This window comes from Caloenas nicobarica, chromosome 2 (assembly GCF_036013445.1).
Source record: "Caloenas nicobarica isolate bCalNic1 chromosome 2, bCalNic1.hap1, whole genome shotgun sequence".
Classification (NCBI taxonomy): Eukaryota; Metazoa; Chordata; class Aves; order Columbiformes; family Columbidae; genus Caloenas; species Caloenas nicobarica.
Genome location: NC_088246.1, coordinates 8,860,871 through 8,888,381, shown reverse-complemented (window position 1 = coordinate 8,888,381; position 27,511 = coordinate 8,860,871). Strand labels below are relative to the sequence as shown.

At 40.2% G+C, this 27,511-nt stretch overlaps 1 protein-coding gene across 1 annotated transcript in view; it reads right to left on the bottom strand.

Moving 5' to 3' along the window:
- The window catches only part of DPP6 (dipeptidyl peptidase like 6), a 567,251-nt gene that overhangs the window by 143,109 nt on the left and 396,631 nt on the right, over nt 1-27,511 (bottom strand). Inside the window, exons 3-4 of the mRNA XM_065627152.1 lie at nt 25,444-25,542; nt 613-707 (exon numbers count right to left, since the gene is read on the bottom strand). Of these exons, the coding sequence (XP_065483224.1) occupies nt 613-707; nt 25,444-25,542 (194 nt within the window). The remainder of the gene's footprint in view (nt 1-612; nt 708-25,443; nt 25,543-27,511) is intronic.

The window sequence follows — 27,511 nt, the reverse complement described above, 5'->3', positions numbered from 1 at the left end:
TGTATCTTACTCTGGAAATCAACTTCTTGTGAAAATATTGAAAACACTCTGGCATTTAATGTACTAACTTCTGACACAATTCTGGCTTCATCTACTACAAAAAACAATGCTAAAAACCACTTTCCTCATTAGCTTCTCTTCCCAATAATTTCTTAGTGTTTCTTTCATATGCAACCCATTTTCATTCATCAACAGTATTCATTAACAACACTGAAATTACATTTCAACTGTTAGGCAAGAAAAGTTAGCAAATCCACAAATTAAAAAATAAGTATTTGCATGGAGGAATGCTACCAACAGACAGTAAATTGTATCAATGGTCTTTTCTATTAAGCATGCAAAGATGAGAATTATGCATCTTTCATTTATATATGCTATGCAAGACTAGCTTCAAATATCTGTATGATACTCTCCTGCAGTATGAAAGAAACTGAGCTTGCAGAATAATAAAAGCTGGAGTTCAATTTCACATTATCAGTCATTGTGTAGGCCATAGTATTACCAGTGTATTGCTTCTCCTTGACAATACAAGAAGTTGAAACCCAAGTTATTTTCTGCTTTACTGATCTGACTTCAAGAGAAATTCTGCTACTCATTATAGAAAATACTTACAATTTTTTTGTTTTCTATTAATATTGTTGAATTGTTAGTTTCAACATTCCTCAGAATCACTGTGCCATTCTGGTTTCTATAAATGAATTCATTATCTGCAAGGAGGAAAAGAAAAGAACATTAACAAAATCTGAAATTCTCTGTATAGAAGCTAATTAATGGCTTGAATCAAAAGGATTGCTGGGAACATCCCTCTAAAGAAAACTTTTTTTTTTTTTTAATGCAGCCATTGCTGTGATGTTAAAGTGGCTTCCAGGTGAGTCATTAAATAATATGGTTAGTGTTTGTCACATTTTTATTCTGCCACATGTTTATTCTGCCACAGTTTTCTAAAACCGAATGCAAGATGGTACTGTTTCGAACATCCACACAAAGCTTGTGATATTGTTAATGTAGATAAAAAACAAGGTTGAAAAACATTCCTTATTCTTAAAGGTTTCCAAGATCCTTAATCTCTGTACGAGTTTAATAAGCCAGATGCTTAGAAAGTCTCTGAAAGTTAAAGGCAAATCACTCTCTAACAAAGCAGATTCTGAAAACTAATACTGTGCAGATCTTCCAGCTCTACCTCCAATTTGTCCTCCAATCTTATACGAGAAGAGATGCATGCAAAGAAATTGCCATTTCCACATGGAACAAGACAAATCAGTTTGTCCCCATTGCACTTTGGGACTACTCCAGCACCAGGACATTTAGACAAGACAAGAATCCCCGCTGGTAGCTCCTGCACAGACAGGAGCTCCAGCTGTCAAAGTTCAAAACTTACTTGACAAAAATGCTGTGGTAGACCTACGAAAGAAACTCCAAATGAGGGTTGGGTGGCAAGTCAAAGGTTCAAGATGAAAAAAACATTACAAGAAAGGCTTGTCAACTTGTCCAATGTCTTAAACTGAAGTTCAAGTCTGAGCAGTGCTTCCATGCACTGTCCCACAGATAAAATATAAAATGTAAGTTCCAGGCACACTGCCATTAAAGGATTCAGCAGCTTGTCTTGGTGCAGGAGTAGGTTTACTGCTTTTTTGCAACCTGGTTAAACTAAGATTGAGAACCAATGCATCCTACAAAACTTCTGCTTCCAATTTCAGCCATGGAAACAATTCTTCATTGCCTTCTCTCTCTGTGGCTACCCCAAGGTGGCTACCCCAAGGTGGCTACTCTGGTGCATCCCACAGGGGTTAGGGACATGGGAATGGTTAGACATTATCCATGGGTTGTCCTGGGATTAGTCAAAGATGAGTTTAAATCCTACCAGATTCATTAAAGTACAGACCCAACTCATTGCAACTGCAAACAGGTGCACACAACCCAGCTTGGGGTAACCTGCTGAAGACAACACTGGGTCCAGAGACCCAGTTCTTTCAAACCTTTGGTGTGCAGATGTAGCATACTCCTTCCTTATCCGTGTTTCAGTCTTCTTTTGTTTCTAAGCTGCTGATGACAATCCTCCTCACAGTCATTAACCATCTTTGTGAAATATTCTGAAAGTGCAGATGAAAAGGTTCTACACTCTACTTACTACTACCAATAAGAACAGTCATCTCCTACACATCACAGTTTTATATGTAAGTGTAGCAAGAAACAATCTTTATGAGATTGCGATGAATCAGATTCTGTGAGGCCAAACTGTTACTGCAATATGGATGATCCTCTCCAGACAACAAGATTTTAGAGACTTAAGATTCTAAGTGTCCAAATCACAGCAGCAAACACACAGGCAAAGTTCTCAAAGCATCTCTTTTTTTTAATTATGGAATAAATTTTATCAACACCTTCAGTCCTGAATAAAAATGGCAGGATCTGAATTAGATTAAGGCATGCATTTGAGACCAGAATAATGAAGAAAGTTCTTTTTTTGATTTGACAGTATTAAAATTTTGTCATTAGTTCTAGAGTGCTGTCCAAGGCCATGGCATTTTCATAAGCATTACTGATTATATTTAGGACTTTAAAATACTGCTTCATGTGATTTATGACTGAACAAACTAAGATTATTCAGCCTGGGAAAGAACTGATTGAACAGAACTAGACAGAAGTCAAAAAAGTCATAAGCAGCATGGGGAAGATAAATAATGAATGCCTGTTCCCTGCCTTTTCCAAAATAAACATTAGCAGGCATTAAACAGCACCAGCCGGTGGCAGGTTCTACACAAATAAAAGTTGATTATTTCTTCACTCAGAAGGTAAATAAGCTGTGGAAGTCACAGTCCCAGAGAAGAGTGGGTGCCAGGACTGCATATGGGTCCAAACAAGAATTAAAAGAAGGCAAGAAAAAATCCATCCATTATTATGGAGTTTGTGGGGAGACACTTTTCAGAAAGCCCTTGAACTCGAGATTGCGAGGGACTAGGAGTATATCCTGAATTATCATCTTGAGAAATGTACCCACTTTTTAAGTTCTTCCCTAAGCATTTGCTTTTCTCCTGGGCCAGACACCAGAAGAGATGATCTCTGGGGTCTGATCCAGCACCACCTTATTTACAACTTTAACTTCCAGCTTCTGTGTCCAGATCCTAAAGAAGTACCTTTATGCCAAAAATTTAGGAGGTTATACAATAAAAGGTACTAATGCTCCCTAAACACCTTGCCTTTATATCCTTAGGCTGTGAAGGATGAAGCATCATTTTTTATATGAGGAAAATACACAGTCCAAGTTTTTATTTTCTGGTATTGAAGAAATAACAGGAATAACTAACCTGAGAGACAGAATATTACCTATTTATCAGATATTTTGAAAAATATTACTGCTTTAAGAATCACCCTATGTCAAAACCACAGAATATTTTCCAATTACATACTAAATTCTAGACAGAAAAATCACATTTTAAATACGGCCAGCAAAGTATTTGGATAATTGTGAGCCTCTCAGGATATTTCCTAATTACAGAAAAAAATAGTGATGAAACTCAGCTTGAAGTTCAGTATGCAGGTAAAACAGCTTATTAATCTAATGAGGCAGTGGGGTTGTTAATATTTGGTAGCTGTTTCTTGAGCATTGCATGAACTGATGGAAGTTACATTACTACCCATAATGACATTGCTACTAAACTTTTATTGCTCCCTATGCTCTAAAAAACCCATAACACGTTAATAAACTGTGAAACTTCAAAATGATGACATAAAAGTTGTTCCATAGTTGGAAGTAGGAGATGAAAGACTTTCCCATTTTTTGTTAAAGTGTAGCAAGTTCAAAATCAGGTACTAATCTCCTGCATATGCTTCTGGTACAAATAAGGAAGAATAAATGAAATAGTGCTGATTTGTTAGGGCTGTAAATCCTGCTATTATATTCAACATAAGCTATCAACACAGCGTCTGAATTAATGAACAGAAAATTTTTCTGCTTAAAAGAACAACAAATTGATCTGCGTTATATTCCAAGCAAAACACTGTGAGGTTTAGCTGGTCTGTAAGTCATATGATCTTAGTTCTCAAAAGAATCAATGAATAATATTCCTGGACTTCTGTGTTGAAATGTGAGATTTGTTCCACTGCAGGAGTATTTATTTAAATGGGACATACTTCAGTCAAAGACAAAAAGCAATGCAGCAACCTCTGTCTGTAATGAATTCTGTCCAGCAAGCTGATGAGAATTTGCAGCCTGATTTATACCTGTCACCACAGCTGATAAAGGTCATCACTGCATCTCATTTTTTATACGTGCCTTTCTTTGGGGCTGATGTTCAGTGTAAATGATGCTGAAAATTGCAACTTTCAGGCATAAAGCCATTTATTCCATTATATAATGGATTTCTTCAACAGCAGAGTTCACTTTGCCAACTCCTCCCTCTCTTTCAACTTCCAGGAAATTGTCCGGTTGGTAGAATATATTATGTGTCTGCGAGTGTGGACACAGATATATAGTCACACTTACGAAAGTGACTGATTACAAAAAGCAATGATTGCTAGAAATAACAGAGCAGCCTTGGTGCTGTACAGAGTCAGTGTAGACGAATGGGGCAGCCTTGACGGAAATTTTTAAAAACCTGCTAAGCAGAACAGGTGAAATCAGAAAACCAAAGACCAATGACATATTTGCAGTGTCAGAGTTTCCCAGCTTCTTTGTACACATCTTTCTCAAATTTAGTCAGGAAATATGCACACAAACAGATGGAGCAACAGTGAGCTCGTGTCCCTTGCAGTCGCTGAGCCCTCGCCAGGAGCAGCACACACATGGGTTTGTTTAGTCTGACAGCTCTACTCGCTGGTCCCTCGTTTAGGGTGAAACAAGACAAAATGCTGGGATTTCTCTTAAGAGAATGATGCTCATGCTCCCAAAGCAAGTTTCGCATTTTCAGGTACACTACCTGGCTAACCCTTCTCAAGGTTTTACCATCAGAAAAGGCACGGAGTCTCTGGAAACCTGCCATGGGTGCTGCCATGATGCTGAACCTGGAACTGGCAGTTGAAACTCAGGAGAAAGATCATGAGGCCATCACTGGTATCATTTGAGGACCCCAAATCATCATTTCAATATGCAGAGGCAGGATAAACAGCCAGAACACTGGACACCAAGAGAGAAAGACAGCACGGATCATTTGCCATGATATAAAACAAGGGAGTACAAAAATTCACAGACAACAGATAAACTGACAGATATTAAAGGAATTAGGCAGGATATACCCTCTGTCATCCCTAATGCAGGGCTGCCTCATTATGGACCAGCAAATGGGGCCAGGCTCAAGTCCAACACAGCATCAGCTATTGCCATAGTTCAAGACTCAACACTGGGCTAGAGGAGCACTTGTCTGAGCCAACACAGCTTCTTTTTACATTGCTATGTGTCAAACTGGGCACCAGACCAAATGGCTCATCACAGTGGACAAGAAGGTCTGAGACAACTTTTCTGCTAGAAGGAGTAAGTTTGATTGCTGGTGGTGCAAAGAAGTTGAAGAAATTACATCCAGCTACAGGAACACAGATTTGCATTAGCCTCCATGCTCATGAATTTATGGCTGTACAGCTTATGTGATGAGACTTAGTAAGTACACACTATCAGAGATGAGAGACTGCTTTATAAGATAGTAGCAGGACCTGCATGCTTTTGAGGAAGAATTTTTTTTATTTGGCAGAGATTATAGAAAGCAGAACTATGTGATAAAATATGAGAAGCAATAAGAATTTCAATCTAGCTCTAAAAAAAAAAATTAATGAAATTGTAATTTTCTAACCATTTAGCAACTGATGAATAAAAAGCAGAGAAAATAAGTTATAAAGTTCACAAGCAGCGAGTCACTAGTAAGAGTTAGTGAAAGGAAGAAGGTAGTACCAGGATTGCTGGGACAGCTTGAGTTATTTAGAGCCACAGATTTAGAGGAAAAGGCAAGTTCTCAAGTCCTGTAGTTTCAGATCAACAGACATGAAAGATAATTGAATGGATCTCAGTCCGATGAAAGTCAGCATCGAGGGAATTATCGTTCTCAATCCCTGAGATTGAGGGAGATTGGTGAATAAAGGAAATTTAAGTCCTGAAGTTGTTACGAACCATTTCAGATAAACGAGCCTCCAGATACCAGCATGACGTGCAAGGTTGGCAAACAAATTATGCTGCGTCAAGAGAGCAGATGGCAGCATGTCCCATGGGAGTGAGCCTGCATCGCTCCCTGGGGACAGAGGTGACATTATGCTGGGTCATGTGCGCTGCTGGGATCGAGATTTGAGCTGGGACAGAGCCAGGAGAGGACTGGGTGCTCTTCTGTTACTTCTCATCCCTGCTGCTGTAGGAAGGTCTTTGCTAGACCTGATCTTGGGCATGACCCACAGCAGCTAGCAGGCAGTTTGCATCTGATCAGCTTTCAAGTGGGGTTAGAAACCCTAAAAGAGTACTCTGAGCTTTGCAAGAAGTGAAAACACCACATACGATTTAACCTGACGAAGCCAATTGCTGCAGCTGGAAACAGTCAAGTGCCTGAAGTTATCACCCTCTTTCTTTCAAAACATAAAAGCTGTTGTGGGGTTTTTAATGACTCAAAGCAGTCAGAATTTTAGAATTTTATATTACATCTGAGGGATGATCCACCAGCCCTGCAGCCGCAGCGTGGGGTATCACTCAGCAGTCAGACGGCTGAGACCCCTTTCCTGACACAATGGCAGCACCTGAACCAGCCAGGGTTTTCTTTCAGTCCTCTCAGGCAGGTATCAATCAGACACAACTGGTGAGCACTTACCTTCTAACAAGACAATGGGCAGGAAGGTTGTGACAGTAGGACGGGTGTTTTTTCAGACAGAATTGGTATTTTCAGACTGACAACGGAATGTACTGCAATTATATTCCTTTGGAAAGACACATGAGGAGGAGGCAGTGGAATTAAAATTAAAAAAAAAAATCTTCTGCTTGTTTAGCATCCCAGCAAGTTTTCTGAAGGGCCAGGTGAGCCCCACACACAGAAAAACCTGGACTATCCACAGAAGACCTGTGGCACACAGTGAAAAAAACACTGGCTTGCAGTGATTACCCAAGTTTGCCAGATCAGGGGAGGCTGCCAGTTTGCACTGAAATACAGTATGTCTCTGTGGGAATGGCACCATGACCAGGCAAAGCACCAGGCACACATGGTAAGTGCAGGCATCCACACAGCTTATGTGAGCACCTTGCATGGAGGGAATAGGACAAGCGAAGGTAAACAGGCTGCTGTGCATGGGACCAAGACATTAAAAAAGCCTTAGTCCTGCTAGATGCAGCACAAGCACAGGCCTGCTATCTTCAGAGACTCGTTTTGAGAGAGAGAGACGGAGGGTTTGTGAAATAATGGAAGCAGAGAAGAAAAATGATGGAAGAGGGCAAACTCACAGAGGAAGTAAAAAACAGCAAACATTAACAATAAGCACCAAAGAGGAGGAAAAAGGCTGAGTACAATATGAGCAGTGAGAAGGATGAGCACAGACAGGCTTAGAGAAATACTTATTTTACTTTGCATTCATGAAAGGGGAAATTGTATCTTATTTAGGAGGCCTGCAGGATTAATGACCCACTTAGGACAATATTTGCCTAACTGGAGTCACGTACCTTTGCATGGCAAGGAGAGTGGTCCTCCCAGGACCTGCACTCCCTGGGGCAAGTATGGTTTACTCCTCAGAAAAGTATGGGGAATAGATGCTCAACAAATGGTAGGACCATGCATCCTCCCTAACTGCTGTAAAACTTAACCATATAGAAAATGCAAAATAAAAGCATGATTAGTCCCTGATGGAAATCTGTTCAGGTGTCCAGACAGATGCAAACCTAAATGCAGGTGGAAAAGAGGACCATTGTGATGATGCATAGTATTAAGATACTATGATCTGTTGTTCTTTCAAGACACGTTGCAGTGCCTCGATTTGATATTTATAGCATCTACTTATAAACAACTGATTCTGAAATTCCCTCCTCAAAGTAGGCTTCCCATCCCCTGTCCCCTGGGATAACAGAGAGACAGGGAGGGAAGTAGCATGAATGGTGAACAACAAAACCCCATTTCCATCCCCACAACATCATCCCACTCCCAGTGAGAGCTTATCCTTAGGTCCTCATAGACTTTGGCACTTGTAATTCATCACAGCCTGCTGCTTTTTGTCTTCAGTCCACCTGTCCTCCACCAGCAACCCCCTTCTCTCCAGCCTTGCTACCCTGCAGTGCAAAAATAAGTAAAAGTCTCTTAGACTTTGAGATGCTGATGCAAGGTAGCAACAGGGGACAGAGAACAGCTTGCCTTTAACAACGTCACTATAGCCTTTAATTCCAGGAGACAAGTGAAATCTCCTTTTTATCCTTCTGGCATTATGGGTCGTTATCCTTTTATTGTTTCCAGCATTTTTTTTTTCACATGAGAGGCTGAAAGGAAAACTTCTTTAAATAGATGATTTACTGTAATTTAGTTAAATGCTGTATAACACATTACATTGGTACATTAAGTAAGTGCAAAATAATAGAATGTGCTTTATTATGCAAGAAGTGGTTTTAATTGCTCATCACCTCACTGCAGTTGCACTTGGTGCACCAATATACTGCTGTCTTAGTAGTACTAGTAAAATAAAAGGCAGTCATACCTCAGGAAAACTCCCATATCAACGTGCATCTCTAGGAGGCTTGTAAATTAACTGGTCAAAAGCTCAAAGAAGGCTGAGTCCTGTGAAAACTTAAAACTGTAAAAATCAGTACTGACGGTCTGTTTCTCTTTTTTGTCTAATCCCAGATCTTTCAAGATCCAAACTAAAAAAAAAAAAAAAAAAACACCAAAAAACCCCACCTTATTGAATCTCATTAGGAGAAGACCTCAGCACCAAGCCTGAAATCCAGACAGAGCACACCTTTGAAATTTCACTCTCAAATTTAAAACCAGGTACAATTCTGCTGCTGCCTCTCATTTGCAAGACTGAACTCTGCTTCAAAGAGCCCCAATCTGGGAACTCTGTAGGCTCAGATCACGGCTTAGTGGCATAGGCTTGAAAAGCTGAAGTCCATGTGAGAAATAAGAGAACCCATCTCAAATTCAAATAACTCCTGTTCTCTGCTTTTAGGTGCTTTTCTAACACACGGCAGCAGGGGAGAGACACGACAATTAGGAACAAAAATGAATGAGAAATCCTCTGGAGTAGTCCATTCTGACATCATCCAGGGAAAAATCATCCCTATTAGAAAACTGCTCCAAAATCCTAACAGCAACACTAAAATAGTACATTTTGTTGCTTGCTGCCCTCTGTTTATCTCTCTGTAATGACTGACAGCAGCATTAGGACTTTGCAGCACACCGAGCTGACTTTGGTGTATTCCAGAGCTGAGAAATCTTCCTCAAAAATTCTCTGCCATCTTCTTTTCCAGTTCAGTTGTGCTCATGCCATGTGCTCTTCAAACCCTAGATGTTACAGCAGGAGAAGTGCAGATGATCCCTAGGTTACCCGAGTCCAGACAGCTGGAGATACCGGATTACACTTATCCCTTTGATTGCCCGCCAGAAACTTCTCACATTCAACACAGGCCAAAAGCAATTTAACCCCAAACAACTAATTTCCCAGAAACAGTCCCCGGTGCCTTTATTCACACCCCACATATTTTTCATGATCTCACCAAACATCTAAACAGCAAAACAAAGCGCAGACAACAGGTAATGTGTATCAGCACATCGCTCAGTGATGCCTCTTCTCTTCCAAATGCACTGGGTCTTATCTGCCTCATTTCACTCGGCTTCACACAGGGGAGTGCATAACCCCAAAGTATTATACATAAATGAAATAATCCATTTGACATAGGGAAAGAAAGGAATACATGAATAAATGTTTGTTAAAGTGTAACTCCACAGATTGCTTTCTTAATTTCTCTGTGCATTTCCTCACCTCCTTCTCTTTGCCCCCAACCAAATCACACTTGTTAGTGGCCATGACAGAGAGAAAGAACGTATGAAGTGGCTGTTTTTCCTTTTCATTATTATTGTCATAGGCAGACTACTGAAATTTCAGTACAGACTGAATGAGATCTATGTATATTAACAAGCAAAATTTCTGTGTATACATCTCTGGATGGGGTTTTAATTATCTTTGCATGCAATATTTCACAATCTCTTTTATTCAGTTATTTCTGGTGAAGTATGACTCTGCTGAAGTCCAGCTGTAAAAGGTGTCTGGCAGAGACGTGGCCATCACCTGGACTCCAGGCTTTTGAAAATCAAGGCAGATAAGACACAAAATCCAACATCGTACACATTTTGGTTACTGGTGTGTGACTACTGGTTTTGGACTGGTCACAAGAGGGCACCATGTTACAGAGCTCATGGAAACACTTCCAACACTTGCGAAGAACCATTAATAAATAATTGAGCGTGATGCTGGGGAGCAGACTCTGCAAAGAACAGCATCTGGAGGGGAGGAGAGACTCCCCCCACCCAACTGCAAGGGAAGTGGTAATAGGGGGAGCAGTTTTCAATTATATATACGATCTAATCATTTTTAAACAGACTGCTGATGAGGGGAATGAAAAAAATAGTGTCAGCTATTAGTATATAGCTTTTCCTTAACATCTCAAATCAGTTTCCCTGCAGTGACTGGGATGGCTCCTGCAGGAGCTCTCATACCAAATCCCAGAAATGATTCCTGAATTTCTTATTCTACTTATTCTTGTTCCTATTCCTTGCTCTGCCAAGGAACTGACATTGTGCATCATTCAGTACCCTGCATGATAATGGTCTTGAATCAGTGGTTTGCTGCTAAGAGGGCAAATGTGCTGACGCAGGTGCTGAAAGAAAAGAGCCAATAGGAAAACCTGGTTTAAGTGTAATGGATGAAAAATGGTTGCATCAAAAGAATGAGTGGTACCTTCCTAAAATCTTGGTCAACTTTGTGTCCAAAAATATCTTCCCGATGGATTCTCAATGGGACAAAACTTTAATCAGAAGGCATTAAAACCAAAGAATGATCTTATTCAATTAATAGAATTTGACTGCTCAGAATCATAGAATAGTTTGGGTTGGAAGGGTCCTCCAAAGCTCATCTAGTCCAACCTCTGCCATGAGCAGGGACATCTTCACCAGCTCAGGTTGCTCAGAGCCCCGTCCAGCCTGGCCTGGAATTTCTCCAGGGATGGGGCATCCACCACCTCTCTGGGCAACCTGGGCCAATGTTTCACCACTCTCATAATAAAAAAATTCTTCCTTATATCTAGTCTAAAACTTCATATTTTTTCTTTATTTTCCATATCCTTTTTTGTTTTGGTTTGGTTTTGTTACTCAGGGCAATGCTCCTTTTTATCATGCATTTCCATGCTTTTGTCATGGTCTTTATCCTTCTCTGGACCACGTCTATTGCCACTAAAATCTGTCTTTTTTGGATGGTGCAACCCAAACTCACTGTAGCGATCAAGGTGATAATGTCCCTCAAATTGGATAAAAACATGCTATTTTTGGTATTGTTCTCTCCTGAATATAGTCCAATATTTTTTTCCCCTAAAAGTCAATTGCAACAGAAAATTGATTATATGTTCTCAGTTTCCTCCCGTAGGAGAAGGGAATAAGATATAAAATATAGAATTCTAATAAACCCTATCATGTTTTTCATACTCATACTGTTCTGGCCTGATAATTTAGCCATATTAGCTATTCTGTGCCCATTAGGAAAAAAAATCAGGAATATAACTATTACAGGTATTATAAATATCTTCCTGCTGTGGTTTAACCCGAGCTAACAAGACAACCACAATAGCCACTTGCTCACCCCGCTCCCCACCCCAAAATAGGAGAGAGAATTGAAAGAGAAGGGAGAAAGGTGGATTGAGATAAACACAGTTTAGCAAAATAACAAAATACTAATACACTCCTAGCAAATATACATATATAAAATAGAAATAGAATATAAAATGAAAAATACTCAATGCAATTCCTCATGAACTCCGTCCACACCGAGCAGCCAGTCCCAGGAAACAGCACCTGGTTCCAAAGCTGATTTCAGAGAGAGAAAAGAGGAAAAAGGCAGAAAGGCCCAGAGGCCCCTGCAAACATTAGGATGGCAAAAGGTCAAACTAAAAAACTCTCCTGGCTCTGACAGAAAGATTGAAGGAAGTGAAGAAGTGAGAGAGAGACCAGAAGATCCTGACTCTCTTTATATACAAAGCATGATGCTAACGGGATGGAATACTCTCATTGATCAATCTGGCTGTCAGTCAAACTCTGCCCCATCCATGTCCCCCTTCCTCGATGCCTCACACCTGTGGGCAGAGCACTCAGGAGCATCCTTGGCTCTCAGACCAGAGCAATTAAAAGCATTCACTCTATGCTGGGGTGTTATCTCTTGTTCTCAAACTGAGTCCAAATGATGACCATGCTAGCTATGAAAAAGAAAGGTTCCTAACTGCATGAAGAAAATTAACCCATTTTCAGTCAAACCAGCACACTTCCTTTGTAAGGCATTAAAAATAGAAAAGAAATAAGGGATAAATGTTACACGTTAATTTGTTTTAAGGCCATATCTTATGCATGCTACCCAGTTTGCTATTAGCTAAATGCTTCAAGGAAAAAGGTAATAGTAAAGTCTCACAAATGCTGCCCCTGAAATTAAAACCTGGAAGAAGGAAACTACAGAACACATGGAACAAATATATATACTCTTGGCGATATTTTAAAAAAAGAGTTTTAGACTCTTTTTTTATGTCACAGCTCACAGCCCGCACTCCCACTGTGAAGTAAAATATACCTCCAAATTATTAATAAGGGTCCTGGCTTATGCACAAGTCTTCCATGAAGTATGTCTTGTAAAATGAATCAGTCCATCAACTGAAGCAACAATAACCAACTGTGAAAATGGCTTCATACGACCCAGCGTATGTGTATTAATTCCATTATGGTGTGGAAAGGCCAGCTCAGCCCCCACTGGTGGGTGGGCGACCAGCATCAGCTCAGCAGCATGTTTTGGGTATGGGCTCTTGTCCAGTAGAAAATAGGAAAACTGACTGCTGAACACAGAATAAGTGTTTATTAGGGCGATAATAAGTTAGCCTATTGGAAAAATTTCTGGACGCTTTATTCAGGCAGAACTGGTGGATTTTATATGTTTGTCCAAGTCTTGCTGGTTCTTCTCAGCCCACCTGATAGTACCTCAGTATTCAGACATTCCTACAGCACGTGGACAGCAAGGCCAACACTTCCAAGCAGCACCTAGACTGACTTATTGTGCATAAATGACCACACTGAATATAACTACAATGAGCCTAAAGAACTGCTGGATTTACCACCCCTGCAACATACAAGTTCCAATGCATGCCAAAATAAACATCATTTGTCCAGTAGATCCAAAATTTTGACCTTTATAGTGAAATTGCTTCTGAGCTGAAACTTTTTTCTCTTTTTGGCTTGAGATTTGAACTTTCCCACTGCCTTTTTACTAGATGTTGTTTAGCTTTTTTTCCATCCATGCCATTGTAATCTGCCTTCCCTAGAAAGTAAAAATGCTTTGAAGCTGATTACCCAGATTTTGTGAATTATTACAAATCTTAAGCATTGACAAATCAGGTATAAGGCTTCAAAAGAACTTCATATTTTTAAAATATATTTTCTAAAGAAATTAAAAATTGGGCTCTTTTAATTTATCTTCCAAATACGTTTACCTTTTGAAAGGCCATTTAGATATAATTTCAATAATGTCTTTGAGTACTAAAAATTTTAAGATTTATTTCATTCTCTTTTTGAATCAAAGTAAGTAATTTTGTAAATCATCTGTCCCCAGAAGCTGGGACTTTAAGTCAAGTAGCAAAATGAAAATTTGGCATCATATCTAGCTGGCAGTGTTGTGAAGACAAATTCCCTGCCCAGCCATACACAAACCTGGTTGCATGTTCATCTTCTTTCTCTTGATCAAGCAAATGTTCTAGCAAGTTGTTTCCCACTTCCTTTTCCCTTGCATTTTGTTTTCCTTCTCTCACCTTTTTGTAGTTATTGTCATACCTTGAGTTCTTTTCCTGTTAAGCACTAGAAGTGGGTTTTAAGAGGTGTTACACTCCGTTAGTCTCAGGGATTACTTCTCAGTATGCACGGCCACTTCTGTCTCAGGATCACTTACAGGCTCACCTTATTTTCTATCAGAGACTATTCCTCATTTCTGGCAATGGAAAGAGATGTCAGCAAAGTAAGCAGGTTTAAAATTCAGAGGCATGTGTATAGACCCAGCACTAGTTTCACATGAAGCTGTAAAAACCCTGCTGGGTACACATATCGCATGATTTTATGGCATTGTGATCACTCATTGCGTAGAATTTGGTAATGGGGCCTATAGATTTTAACCCTAACACAGTGCAAAATCTTCTGGCTTTTGTTTGGGCTCAAACAAATTATATTACATGCATGCACTTGCCTTAAAGTGCCATGAAACTCGAATCATTTGAACACATTTGAGAAGCCAATCCTGATTCTTCCATGTAAATCTCATGTGTAGTTCCCATCCCATCCTCTCTAAAATGATATTTAAGAGATGGAAAACATTCAAGAAACAACACGAATAATCCAAAGTACTGATCTAAGGGCCATCAAGCAAAGCACATGGGAGCAAACTTTCAAATAAGCAAAATGAGGCAGTTCCTCATGCAACAGGTCTTAGGCCAGTGAAACTACTTGGTGAAAGACACGGTTGATGCAAGAGGCTCTGGAGGACACTCGGCAAGTGCCTTCAAAAAGAAATACTTCTGGGGTTACTAAATAGAGAAAGCACAAGAGGAACTGGTAATTCCCTAATCTAAAAAGTGTGTGAAGTTCTCCATGTTCTCCCTCATCCTCTTGCACACATGTACTGCCTCCCATGGAAACGGGATTTTGGGCTGGGCAAACCTTTGGTCTCCTCTGTTCTTAAATGAATTTTCACTAATGTGAGATTTGTATATCTGCATTTTAAAGTATAATTTTATATTCCCTTGATGTGTGATAATTATCTCATTCTAAATTTCTTTTAACGAATTATATAAGTCTGGTACAATTTCTTGTAAGAAAAAAAAAAATACTGCTTCCAATATGTTCAACAGCTTAATATAGCCAGGAGATCCAAAGTCACCAGAGACTTAGACTTTCTGTCTTAGATAAGTAAATCTTTGCCTGTTAAATATTCAATTACAAATATCTGATATAAAGTTTAATCACCAAAAATACAGTATTTCCTATCTCCAAATTAGGAAATTACTGTATCTCATAATATATTTATTTAATGTTGATTAAAAGGAACAAATAGAAGACTAAATACTGTTCTAATTAATCCTTGGCAAGCACTCTGATCAACAAGCGCCTAAGAGCAGAGGAACAAGCTCAGGGAAAGCTACTGAGGCAGGAGAACATGATTTGCACCAAGTCAAAATCTTCAACAAACTCAGGCAGTGCAGTATGAAAAATGGAAAATTGCCTTTTTGGGGTTTTTTGTTTGGTTGGTTGGTTTGGTTTTTTGTTGTTTTTGTTGTTTTGGGTTTTTTTTTTTGTTTGGTTGGGTTTTTTAAGAAGGCAAGTTGTGTCCTACAGAATAGAGCGTACCTGAAGATGAATTGTATCTAAAGACATAAACCTTTCTGGAAATCACAACTGAAGGTACCAGCAGGATGTTGCAATTGGGATCAGCTGCTTAACAAGAGGTCCAAACACCCTGAAGAGCTCTCTTTTCTCTATGATGCCTTTACAGCCCTCCCTTGAATGTGTTTCTTTCCCAGCACATCCTGCAATTATGCACCTTATTTCTTCCCTCTGTTTTTTCCTAGATTATCATCTCCTGGGTGCTTCTTTCCCAAAACTTTTCCACCCTTAGACCAGTCTGTTATGAAAACCTTCAACGAGTTCATGCAAACTCTCTCAATCTCCCCTTCCTACATCTCAAAACTGAATTCCCCACCTATCTGCCCAAATTTTCTTAGCAGTGGGAGATCTAAATGAAATATATTTCTTACTCCCTCCCAAATCAACCCGCTTCATGGTGAGACACTGGCAACCTCTCAGGGCAAGGGAAAACACCATCACGCTCTGCTGTGTCCAGCTTGCTCCACCACCCAGTAGTATGGCTTTCCTTGTTTCTATCTCTCCTCTTTCCTGTGCTATACTCTGAAGAAACAATAAAAAAACCCCAAAACATAAAACCTACAAAACTTTATTTTGGTAGAACTTCAGCCAGCCAGGCTGCAATTATGACCATCCTTTTAAAGGCTTATCAATTTCTGTCACAGCAGTTCCCCCTCCCCCAGGGGCTGGGGACAGCTGGGAGCTCGTGGTTACCACCTTCACAGGTGTCAACCAGGGAAGTGCATCTCGCAGTATCACACTGAACATCTAGCTCTTCACCTGGATTTTTAACTAACACCCACCACAAGAACACCTAATCCCTCTCCCAGTTAAACCCCTGTATAACTAGTGGCTTTCCTTCGGCTCTGAGAGCAGCGGATTTTGATTTCAAACCACTTTGAACCAAATGAAAACTAAACAAATGAAAACAAAACAAAACCAAACCAAACCAACAGATCCTTTTTTATCTGGCTTCAGACTGTTAAGCATGTAGGCATGTAGGCAGAACTGCCACGTGCATTTCTTTTCTTCCAGCAGCAGAAACACTGCTGATGTGAGCCGCATCTTCAAAAGTCCCCCGCGGATGCAGCCACTCCCCGTGGCAGCATGCTGTTTCCTTTCCGTTTCCATTCCTGCTGTTCTCTTCTTTTTCTTTTTTTCTTTTTTTTAATCAAAAGGCTCCCCTGCTGAGAACTGGGTGCAGTTGCAGTAGGTCTGCCTGGCTAGCAGGGCAAAAGGACCCAGCACTGAATTTAGCAGTTTGCATTAGCTATACAGAGCGCAGAGCTCTGCACTTGGTGTGACATAAAACATGACGATGAGAGGCCAAGAGGGCAGCTTCTACCTAATTCCCATGGATTTTTATCTCAAGTCTGCAAATATAACACACAAAGGCGCCCACATGGTTCTACTTTTCACATTTTTTACAGCTTCAAATTCATCATAGAATCACAGAATAGTTTGGGTTGGAAGGGACCTTCAAAGCCCATCCCATCCAAACCCCCTGCCATGAGCAGGGACATCTTCACCCAGATCAGGATGCTCAGAGCTCCATCCAGCCTGGCCTGGGATGTCTCCAGGGATGGGGCATCCACCACCTCTCTGGGCAACCCGGGCCAGTGTTTCACTACCCTCATTGTAAAAAATTTCTTCCCGATGTCCAGCCTGAATCTCCCCTCTTCTAGTTTAAAATCATCACCCCTTGTCCTGTCATAACATGCCTTTCTAAAAAGTCTGCCCCCATCTTTCTGGCCCCTTTCCCCCCGCTTTCTGGCTGCATCTTTTTCTGGTCCCTTTTAAGTACTGAAAGGCTGCAAAAAGGTCTCCCTGGAGCCTTCTCTTCACCAGGCTGAACAACCCCAACTCTCTCATCTTGTCCTCGTAGCAGAGCTGTTCCAGACTTCTGATCATCTCTGAAGCTGCTCCTCACTAGCAGACATGGCCACAGCAGAAGACACCACCTCACTTCTGAGTAAATTTGAGAGAAAAGCACTAATTTTAGTGTAGCTGGGCTTGAAAGGGAAATGGGGAATCTGGTTTTGCTAATGTCTATATAAAGTATAGGAAACCAGCTTGCTGATCCAACATGTAATAGTGTGACCATTCTTTTGTCTATCATAAGGAAACCTATTTTTCCTGCTTTGTTTTAAAAAATCAGCAGGAACAAAATTGGCAGTTATGGGGAGTAGGCGTTAATAGGACTCTGACAAGAAGAAGTGAAGCCCAAGGACATCTCCTGCCTCTTCCAGCCACCTTTGATTCACTAATTGTTTCATTTGATATTACTCAGGCAATCAAAAGTATTTTCCAGCTCTTCATCTGAAATCATTAAGCCATTTCTCAGGCAACATCACAGTACTGACTTCCAGGCTCATTTTCACCCTTTGCACAACTCCAGCTCTTCCTCCTCCTTGGACACCCCAAGATCCTTCCCACTTGCCTGGGCTTCTTCCCCGAGTGACTCTGCATCTTGTCCTCTCCATGCATCATCGTGCTGCCAATGCCCTCCTCTCATCACTCGTTCCTTTTCATCTTGCTTCTCCCAGGTGACTTTCATGCCACCAGCCCTGTCCCTAGGCCAGACTCTTCACTCAACCTGGCAAGATGCAGAGATGTGACATATATGAAGCTATTGCACTGAAAGTCTGAGGACATTTTTTACTGCATAAGAGTATTTAGATTTTCAGTAGCTAAAGCCATGTTTTGGTACCTCAAGAGCATATTTGACTTGGAGGCCCAACAGCAGTCAGTGACACACAAAGGAATGGTTAGAGTCCAGCAGGCTTTGGAACAATTAGGTTGCCTAAGGAGGCTGTTAAATACAGGGTTTGGCACATATGAAAATCTTGACTTCCTCAAGACATCGAACTACTCAAAAAACCCACCAAAAAAAAAAAAAAAGAACCTGTTTGACCATTACAGTGTTACTTCTGCTTTTCTAGGGTGTGACATTTTTCACAAGTAGGACTTTCTCCAGTACATTTCTCCCTCTAAATTCAGAAGCTGCTGTACATGCCAAAGGATGATTTTCTCAGTCTAACAGCAGCACGTATGCCCCACCAGCATCCCAGCACTGCAGAGAGCTGGGCATTGAGGTGCTCCTAAGACAAGATATGGAGCTTGTCCCCAGCTTGCTCCTGCAGACTGTATTAATTTTTAAAAGAGCCAAATTGATTTCTCATTTCATCCTCTCTAGCAGTAATGAACAAAACAGCTACACGGCAGAAACGGTCTCCTCCATGGCCTGTTACAGTCTGTTAAAAGGCCATTAATTCCTGTGTTTCCTGCCTTTAGTGAACAGGTTACTGTCACTACTGAACCTCGGCAATTGCCCAGCAGCTGAAAGGAGCGGGGCAACTTCTCTTCAGTGCTCTCAGGGTACAGATGCACAGAAATCTTTGAAGAAGATGATCCAGGATGAGGTCTAAAATCAAAATTATGTTTCAAACGGTTTAACATTTTCTTATATTCTTTTTCATTGTGACAGTCATGACATGAGCCTGTATTCTGGTTTGGCAACACAGGCTGTCACTTCATGAAGTCTTTTAGATTAAGAATAGTGATCAGCCATCTCTAAAGCACATGGACATTTCCACTGACAGCAGCACTACCTAGAAGTTTACTGTGTGCTTATTTAACCAGCATCCATGCCTTCATGAATCACAACAGAGGGTTTCTGAAGGCCATCCCCAGCAAAACCTCCACGTGGGGGCGACCAAGCAGCAGTGCCACACACTTCCATGAAGTTCTAGACCAGAAGAGCCTCCTTCAGTCCTTCCCCTGTATTTTCGTCTGGTCCACAAAGTATTTTCCTTTAGTGTGGTGTCTTTACCTCAGCATAAGGTCACCCTTAGGGCCCCTTAGGGTTGTGGGGCTCTTTGCAGTTGGAGGCAGAAGTTCAGTGAAACCTTAAACACCACAAACCGATGTGCTGTGCTGCAGCTGTGTCTCTTAGAAAATATTTCAAATACATTTGAAAAGCCAGAGCACTCAGAAAAATACTTAAGAAATAAGCTGCCATGGGGTTGGGCATACCAGAATCGGGAGTGGGACGGGTTGTCTTTGAACCATTAAGACCAGTATATCCATTCACTTAAGCCCTTTTAACACATATTGAAAACACATAACTAGTATCTTTAGCAAGGTGGGCAATGAAGCAAACAGAGTAACCCAATTTGCTTTATGCCTTCACCAGATTTACACTAGCAAAACCACTTGTGAGCACATTCTAGCTTACATTTATTTAAAACAAGACAGGAACTGGGGCAAGTGTGTAGTTCTCATCCGGCAGGACCTGGGTTCAAGGAGCTCTAGTCCCTTCCTAATGCAGACCCCAAACATGCACAAGATTGCAAACTGCACTGCCCAAGGGAGAAGAGTTTGTTCCTCTGATGACAAACAGAAAAAATGAGTTTTTCTTTTGTGCCAACAGCTCAACTTTGCCAAGGGAAAGGCTTGACAATTCAGATGGCCACTTGGAAGCTGTCAATATTTTGGTGCATGGACGAGCAGCCGAGAGAAGCCTCAACCCAGCTACCCACATTACAGCTCTCTAGTAGGGCAATTTTAATCTTAATGGCTGTCAAAGCAGCACCTTAAAGCAAATCTTTTTTCACAATGAAAAATATTAGCACTCAGCAAGTTCTTAATATCTATGCAAAGCAAACTATAAATAATTCATTTACTCCACAATCATTTGCATCATTTGAAATGCATCAATGCTTTTATCAATACAGAGCAATGGATTTACACTGCACAGAAAAGACTTGGGGGCATTTGGGCTATCCAAGTATTGCCGATCTGAGCATTATTACTGAAGGTAAACTGAAATAAATCACCTCAGTTACTATATGATTATTTTTTTCAGCATGGTAAATAAAACTTATTAGTTCCAGGTCATTAAATTCAATATTAGACTTTAAAAGAGCCTAGAGATTCTATGATGTTATTAGCAAAGCATGCAATAAAACATATGTGCTTCAATATTAAAGATAAAAGAATTAATCTATTATATTTAGATATTAGTTATTAGTGCATTTTTCAGAAGGACTTTTGAGATAAAAGGCTAGCTGCCATTCTCAGATGTGAGCTAGGCTCACAGTGGTTCTAGCTCTCACTGAGTGGCAGGTTTCCAAACAACTGAGCCATTTCTGAAAATGCCATTCAGAGCCTTTTGCTAATTTACTCACTGTTCCTCTTCAGACTAGAATAAATACTAGTTTGCCAGTGTTCCAGGTTCTCTCATTTGACTACAACCTCTCTGCAAGGACTGTCTCGCTGTGTCTGGCCAGTGTCAAGCACAAAGAAGATACACTCCTAGTTGGAGCCTCCAGTCACTAACATACAGCCAAAAATCCTGGCAGCAACCACCGCTACATGAGCTCTGTCTTGCAAGATGATGACAGCAAGGCAGGAAAAACATCCTCTGAGAAGTAAGTAATGATGGCACATTGCATCAAATCAATTGTAATAACCACAGACAGTATATTATAGGCTGCTATTATGTTTTTCTAACTACCAGAGCAGCCAAGTACTTTCAATGTGGGCAAAATGTATTTGCTATTAAGTACAAAGACAGAAGATAAGCATAAGTGTCTGCAAGTGGTGCATGGAGGGTGTAGGTCTCTTCTCCCAAGTAACAAGTGATAGGACGAGAGGAAATGGCCTCAGGTTGCATGAGGGGAGGTTTAGACTGGATGTTAGGAAATGTTTCTTCCCAGAAAGGGTTGCCAGGCATTAGAACAGGCTGCCCAGGGAAGTGGTTGAGTCACCATCCCTGGAGATGTTTAAAAGACACATAGATGAGGTTCTTAGGGACATGGTTTAGTGCTAGAGTTAGGTTATGGTTGGGATGACCTTGACGGTCTCTGCCAACCAAAATGACTCTATGATTCTATATGGTTCAGTCTTTACTGCTCACTTTGACACTGGGCATGATGCTACATCCCTGTGGAAAAGGAGGAGTGCTCCCGAGATGATGGGGGTCAGATTCACAGCTGAAGGGAATCACTGCAGCTCTGGAAGGCCACAAACATAGCACTCATAACCTGACTGGCTTCTCAGGCCAGGTCCAGGTATTGACTATGAATTGTTGTTTTCAGGAGAAATTGGTCGACTGAGCTGCTCTTCAGCACAAAATGCAACCACTCTTCTTTATCCTGGGTTTTGTCCACCATTACAGGAACATTACAGCATCCCAGCGAGCTTTTCCAAAACCTGAACTAAAATCCTGTGTGAGAGGAATTACTGGGAAAGCCCAGTAATTGTGAAGCCTAATTACAAAATAATGTGCAGCCTGACAGCAGAACCGCTGAGCGGTTAGAGATTAGACTAACGAGTGGCCCATCTGTCATTAGTAAGAGAGCTAACGAAAGGCCGGCACAGGACACTCCTGATGGGGTATGGAGGAGGATATGTAAACGAGGAAATGTCCAAATACAACATTTAAGAGACACGGTATGAAATGAGCTGCTAATTGGAGCTTGCATGCATGCTTAGCATATGGACAACATAATTACAGTTGTACAGTAAAGGAAAGCTCACAACAGAGGATGAAGATGGAATGTAGTGGGGTGCGACACACCGAGCGATGAGCAGACAAGCGTGGGAGAGGCACGGGATGGATGGGGCTGGAACAGAGAGACAGCTTGGACTCTTTGTATCCGGATTGCAGGATTTGATCACCAACACAATCTCAAATTTCCTGTAGTACATTGCTATATACCCACTATACCATGTCATCAAGAGTGAAACCTTCACAATAAATCCAGTTCTTACTTATGCTACAGGGCAAACATAAGCGACAGCAGTCCCTGGAAATGTAACTAGAAATAAGTTCTGGAGCAGTCAGTTCTGGTCTGTGAATGCATTGCTCACCTCTGGAGTGCTCTTACTGAGGCAACAACAATATCTGGGGCAGTAGAAGACACTGAAAGGAGCAGTTAATTAAACAAAATAATATTTTCTCTCCCTAAACCACTGGATAAAAATACGAACAGGAATTTGAAATTACAGATGGCATCACAGGCCTTCTAAGAGGTTCACAGTTCCATCTTTGGCACATCTCTTACTTAAGTAAAATTAATTGCAATTCCAATAAAAAAGATCCAAACATATCCACAACCACCCACAAGTTTTGATTGAAAGCTTAGAGAAAGTCTGTAATCTTTGCAATGGAAGTGTAGTTCTCTCTTTTGTTTTTTTTCTTTTTCACTAGCTCCTTTGAAATCAATGGAACGACAGTGCTATTGATCAGAAATATGTTATTTTTCCACTTGCCGACTGTGAATAAAGAAAATGCTTAAAAATCAGCTCATCCCATCAATATCAGTGAGCCTTCAGCATAGTTTTAAGTGCCATCCTGAATAAAAAATACTTTTATTTTTTAATTTTAACACTTGCTCTAACACTCATTCAAGTCAAAGGAAAGATCTTGCTCCTTTAGAGACTTTGAATCAGCCCCAACTTGCTGGGAAGAACACAGATATTTTACTGACTGTACTGTTTTGGTAGCAAATCCCTCAAATGATTGAAATACCCCTAAACATGCAGCACACTTGATCTTTGGTGAGGCCACCAAACTCCCATTGTCTGCAATGATGAAGGGGGAAAGGAAGGAAATAGAACTTTGAAGTGCCAAGAGGACCGATTTTTGCAGATCTCTGAATGACGATGATATTTTCCTATATAATTAACTGGAGAAGAAGGAGAAGAACGATTAACAACATCTACCTATATTTTAACAATTGTGTGGATTCCGTACAAAACATCAACTCATTTTGTGAGCTGACATGCAATTTTAAACATGCAGTTTTTAAATATGCAATTTTTCTGTTAAGGCATTCCAGCACTCTTGTTATACTAAGATTTATTAGTTTGGCTTTGGTATTTTCAAAATCTTTTATTTACATTCTAAAAACTGAGAATCAGGGACCAATAGCAACGTGTGCTTGGGAATCGGGCTAGTGGTCTTTCGTCTTGCTTATCAGGGACCTTAATCAAAATTCCACCACTTAGCCAGCTAGAGAAAGCTGTGAAACGCAACTGTAACACAGAAAAGTAATTAATGTTGTAAAATGGTTTCGGGTCCTTGGATGAATGACATTGCAGGTTAGCAACTTGCCCTTGAATGTGAAATCATCCTTGGGTAAATCTACAGAATATCTATTGGCTTCTTAAAATTTCTCTAGACATATTAAAATCAGTATCAGTGGTACTAGTAGCAGAGCAACAGAACAAGTCCTTCCAAAATATCTATGCATGTTTACACAATTCTACTTTGTGCTTTGCTCTTTACAGAAATAATATTTCAGTAATTTCAGATCAGGCAAGGCTGATGTTAAATTGCACTGGAGTCAGTAAGAGTATGTGGGAGGATGGAGATGGATTTGAAAACATTCAAGATTGGAGGCTTAATAAAAGTTTATATGGCACCAGTATGTGACCATAATTGGAGACGTATGAGAAGAAGACTGTAGTTTTGTGGAAAATATGCCTTACATCCATGTAAAGCTGTACTCATCAGATGGGGGATATTATACCTAGCTCTGTGGCAATACTTCATTCTCTGTTCCTGAAAAGGTTTATTTCAATCATTATCACTCCCTCATACTCTAGCAAACAAAGAAAATAGCAGTAATTGTCTCCATAAAACACCTCTTCCACCATAAGGGATATCAGTGCTAAAAAAACCCCAGGATGCTAGACAAATAATTCTGAACTTCAATGGAGCTAATATTTCCACTATCCTTATTCCCAGAGCACGGTTATGGGCAGCACCACTGCCCAAGATTACACAACCCGAAAAAGAGTTCCTGCCCATCAGCAGGTGTGTTTGTGAAGGTGTGTATGGTTTGCAACTGCTTTCCCCTGTAGTTGAATTGGTGGGAGAAGTCAGAAACAGCTGTGCTGAGGATGGCTGGGGAATGCGTTAATTCAGCACTACCCTTTACCACTCTCTCTTTTCATTACAGGTATTAAAATTGTTCCCAATGGCCATAACAGACAAGGTAAGGCAAACATGAAGGAGAATTCAATCCAGTTCCCCATTAAATTCAAAAGAAAAACTAATAACTTCAGTGATAATAGAAGTCGGACTGGAACCTACATGAACAGCATACCACAAATCATTTTATTCTTGCCAAAGCTTGTTCAGACTGCAGCAATTTCCAGCGAGAGCTGGAAACTACATCCCCCAAAACAGCTCTACTCCAGCAAACACAACATGCATTAATTCAAGTATTATTTGGTTTTCCCCTGACTAGAAAACATAAGGCAGCAGAGGATGAAAAGAGCACAGGCTTATGTGCAAGCACCAGCCCAGCTGCTGCTGGACCACTGTTTTCCTGTTGCTTAGTAATGCTTTAGCTCTCAGCCAGAAAAAAATGTTTGATGGGGGAATAAAAACCTGAAGTTTTGTTTATGGTAAAATAATGACTGCGATAGTGCTCCAATCACTTCTTCCAACCAGGCGCTACATCACCTATTGAATGCTGGAAGCTCTTTGGGACAAAGGCTGCAGTTTTCAATGTTTAGTCACGAGCCCACTGGAGAACCTTAAATTTAAAAAAAATATAATAACAGAGCAGTATTTGCGCATTTTTCAGGAGGAAAGCTGGAACAAGAATTTCAGGATTGAATTTTTGAGCATGGTTCTGGGCAACCAGCTCTAGCTGCCCTTGCTTGAGCAGATAGTTGGACAAGATGATCTCCTGAGGTTCCTTCCAACCTCAACCACTCCTTGATTCTGTAATTTCAGGAGCAAAAAAAGAATCGGAGAAATAAAGAAGGAAATAAAAAAGAGACACCCAGAAAGCAAGGAAGCAAAGACACCGCAACACTTTCATGCCTCACTCACCAGTTATCCATTTAGCCTCTGGGTCATGAATTTTGAAATCATCACTGAAGAGATCTTCCACTGTTATCTTCTTCTTTTGAGACAAGCTGTTATCTTCAGCTGTAAAACATTTGAAAACAAACTGCCATTATTTCTACTTTGAAATGTATCTGAAATTACAGCAACTGTGAACAGCACCATGTCATATCTCATTCGGAAGCGGTCCACATTAAGCTTTCTGTCACACATAAGCCTCTTCCCACTGTCAGTGTTATAAAAGGACCGTGTAGTTGTCCACAAACAGAAACCTCCTGGTTATTTGTATCTGGACTCAGCAACTACAAAAAGATCAAAATATGGTCCAAAACACACACTTCTGGACATAACCTGATCAAAGAATATTTTAGAAGTCACGAAAACACACCTGTAGAAGTCATAGTGCTATATAGTGCTGACTATTCTGAAAAAATATTAAAGCTACTTAACACTAAGACTATTCTGAAATCATTAGTTAAATTTTTTTTTAAACGAAGTTTTTATAGCTGGTATTTTTATTTCCTTAAAAACTGTAATGCAGAACCATAGCTGGAAAGGTATTTAGCCTTGTAAGGGCTCAGACAGATTACTTCAGGAATTAACAAAGGATTTTCCATGGGAATCAGACACTTGACTGCAGAAATATCTTTGACAAATCTATGAGACATAACCCTAAATCCTTAGGTGTTGCATAGCTGGCCCATACTAATTTTCATTTTTAGTGAAAGGATATACAATTTCATTTGCAAATATGGGAATCTGGACAGCTTTTAGAGTGAAGAATTAGACTGACAGTTTAAGATACTGTAAGATCAACTTGTAATGAAGTGTCCTTCATTTAGTTTGCTCTTCCTAAGTCTACTCTAGCACCCTGTTTTCTCAGCAAAGAAATACTCGCTGTACATCTTTCTCCACTGCCATACATAGAGTCCTCTTCACATTTCTTGTGATTCAGTCGGATTGCCAACAGACTTCTGATGCAAAGCATCACCTGAAGAAACCACAAAACTGATTTCTAACGAAATAAAACCAAGGCACAAACTGAGCCACTTGAAGTTTGGCACAGCCAAACTTTCCCATCTCCCTCACCGTCTCTTCACTATGTATTATAATAATTCCCATGAACACAACACAGAGGCTCTTGGGCTTATAACTGAAGTGTTTATGTTGAATCAGTGAATTCTTGGGCCTTACAGATGAAAAGTATATATATTACATCACAGAACCCTTTACTGGGTGCTTAGTTGATACCAAAATGTATTTTTTATTTTCTCAAAGCTGAAATTTTTAAACAAAAACTGAAACCTACAGTTTTGATTAATGTATTATTTTTTTTCTTTTTTCTCCATAGAGTAATTTTTTTTTGTTATGACAAGCAGTCACCTCCTAGGAATAATTTGCTTCCAACTTTCAATTTTTTGCTGAAAAAATATTTTCATGGAAACCTTTCAGTCAGTTTAAACACATTTGCTCTTTAAAGGAACTTGTGAGGCCACGTTCTGAATTTTTCCACAGCAGGTGTGCGTGCTTCAGTATCTCTCCTCACTCCAGCATCCTCATGCCTGAGGTCTATTGGTATCATGCAGTCTTAGCTTTCTTGAACATCGTTTAATACTAAACTTGTTACACTGAACACACTGGTGCTTAGGAACAATGAAAACAGACTCTCCGATGTCATTTAATTGAGGAAAAAAGTCTTCTCTACTACACTAAATTGAAGCCCCCGAGCTACCTGAGACCCCTGAAAATTACCTATGAACAATGTTTTGTTCCACTAAAAGGTGTTTCAATATAAACTACCATTTTTACAAAATTAAATTATATTCTTCAATTTCCATACTTTTTTTTTTAAGTCTGATTGAGGTTTCAATCACACTGCACAGTGTGGCTTCCAAATACTAAGGCACATTAATACAAGTTCTCAGCCAAATCCCTCCGTGTGACAGCATTACACCAAGTTCTTCTGCATAATTTTATTTATTAAAATGAAAAATACAGATCAGAGGAGCACCAGGAAACTGTTCCAATTAGTTCCCACCATGGTGCAAGTCCC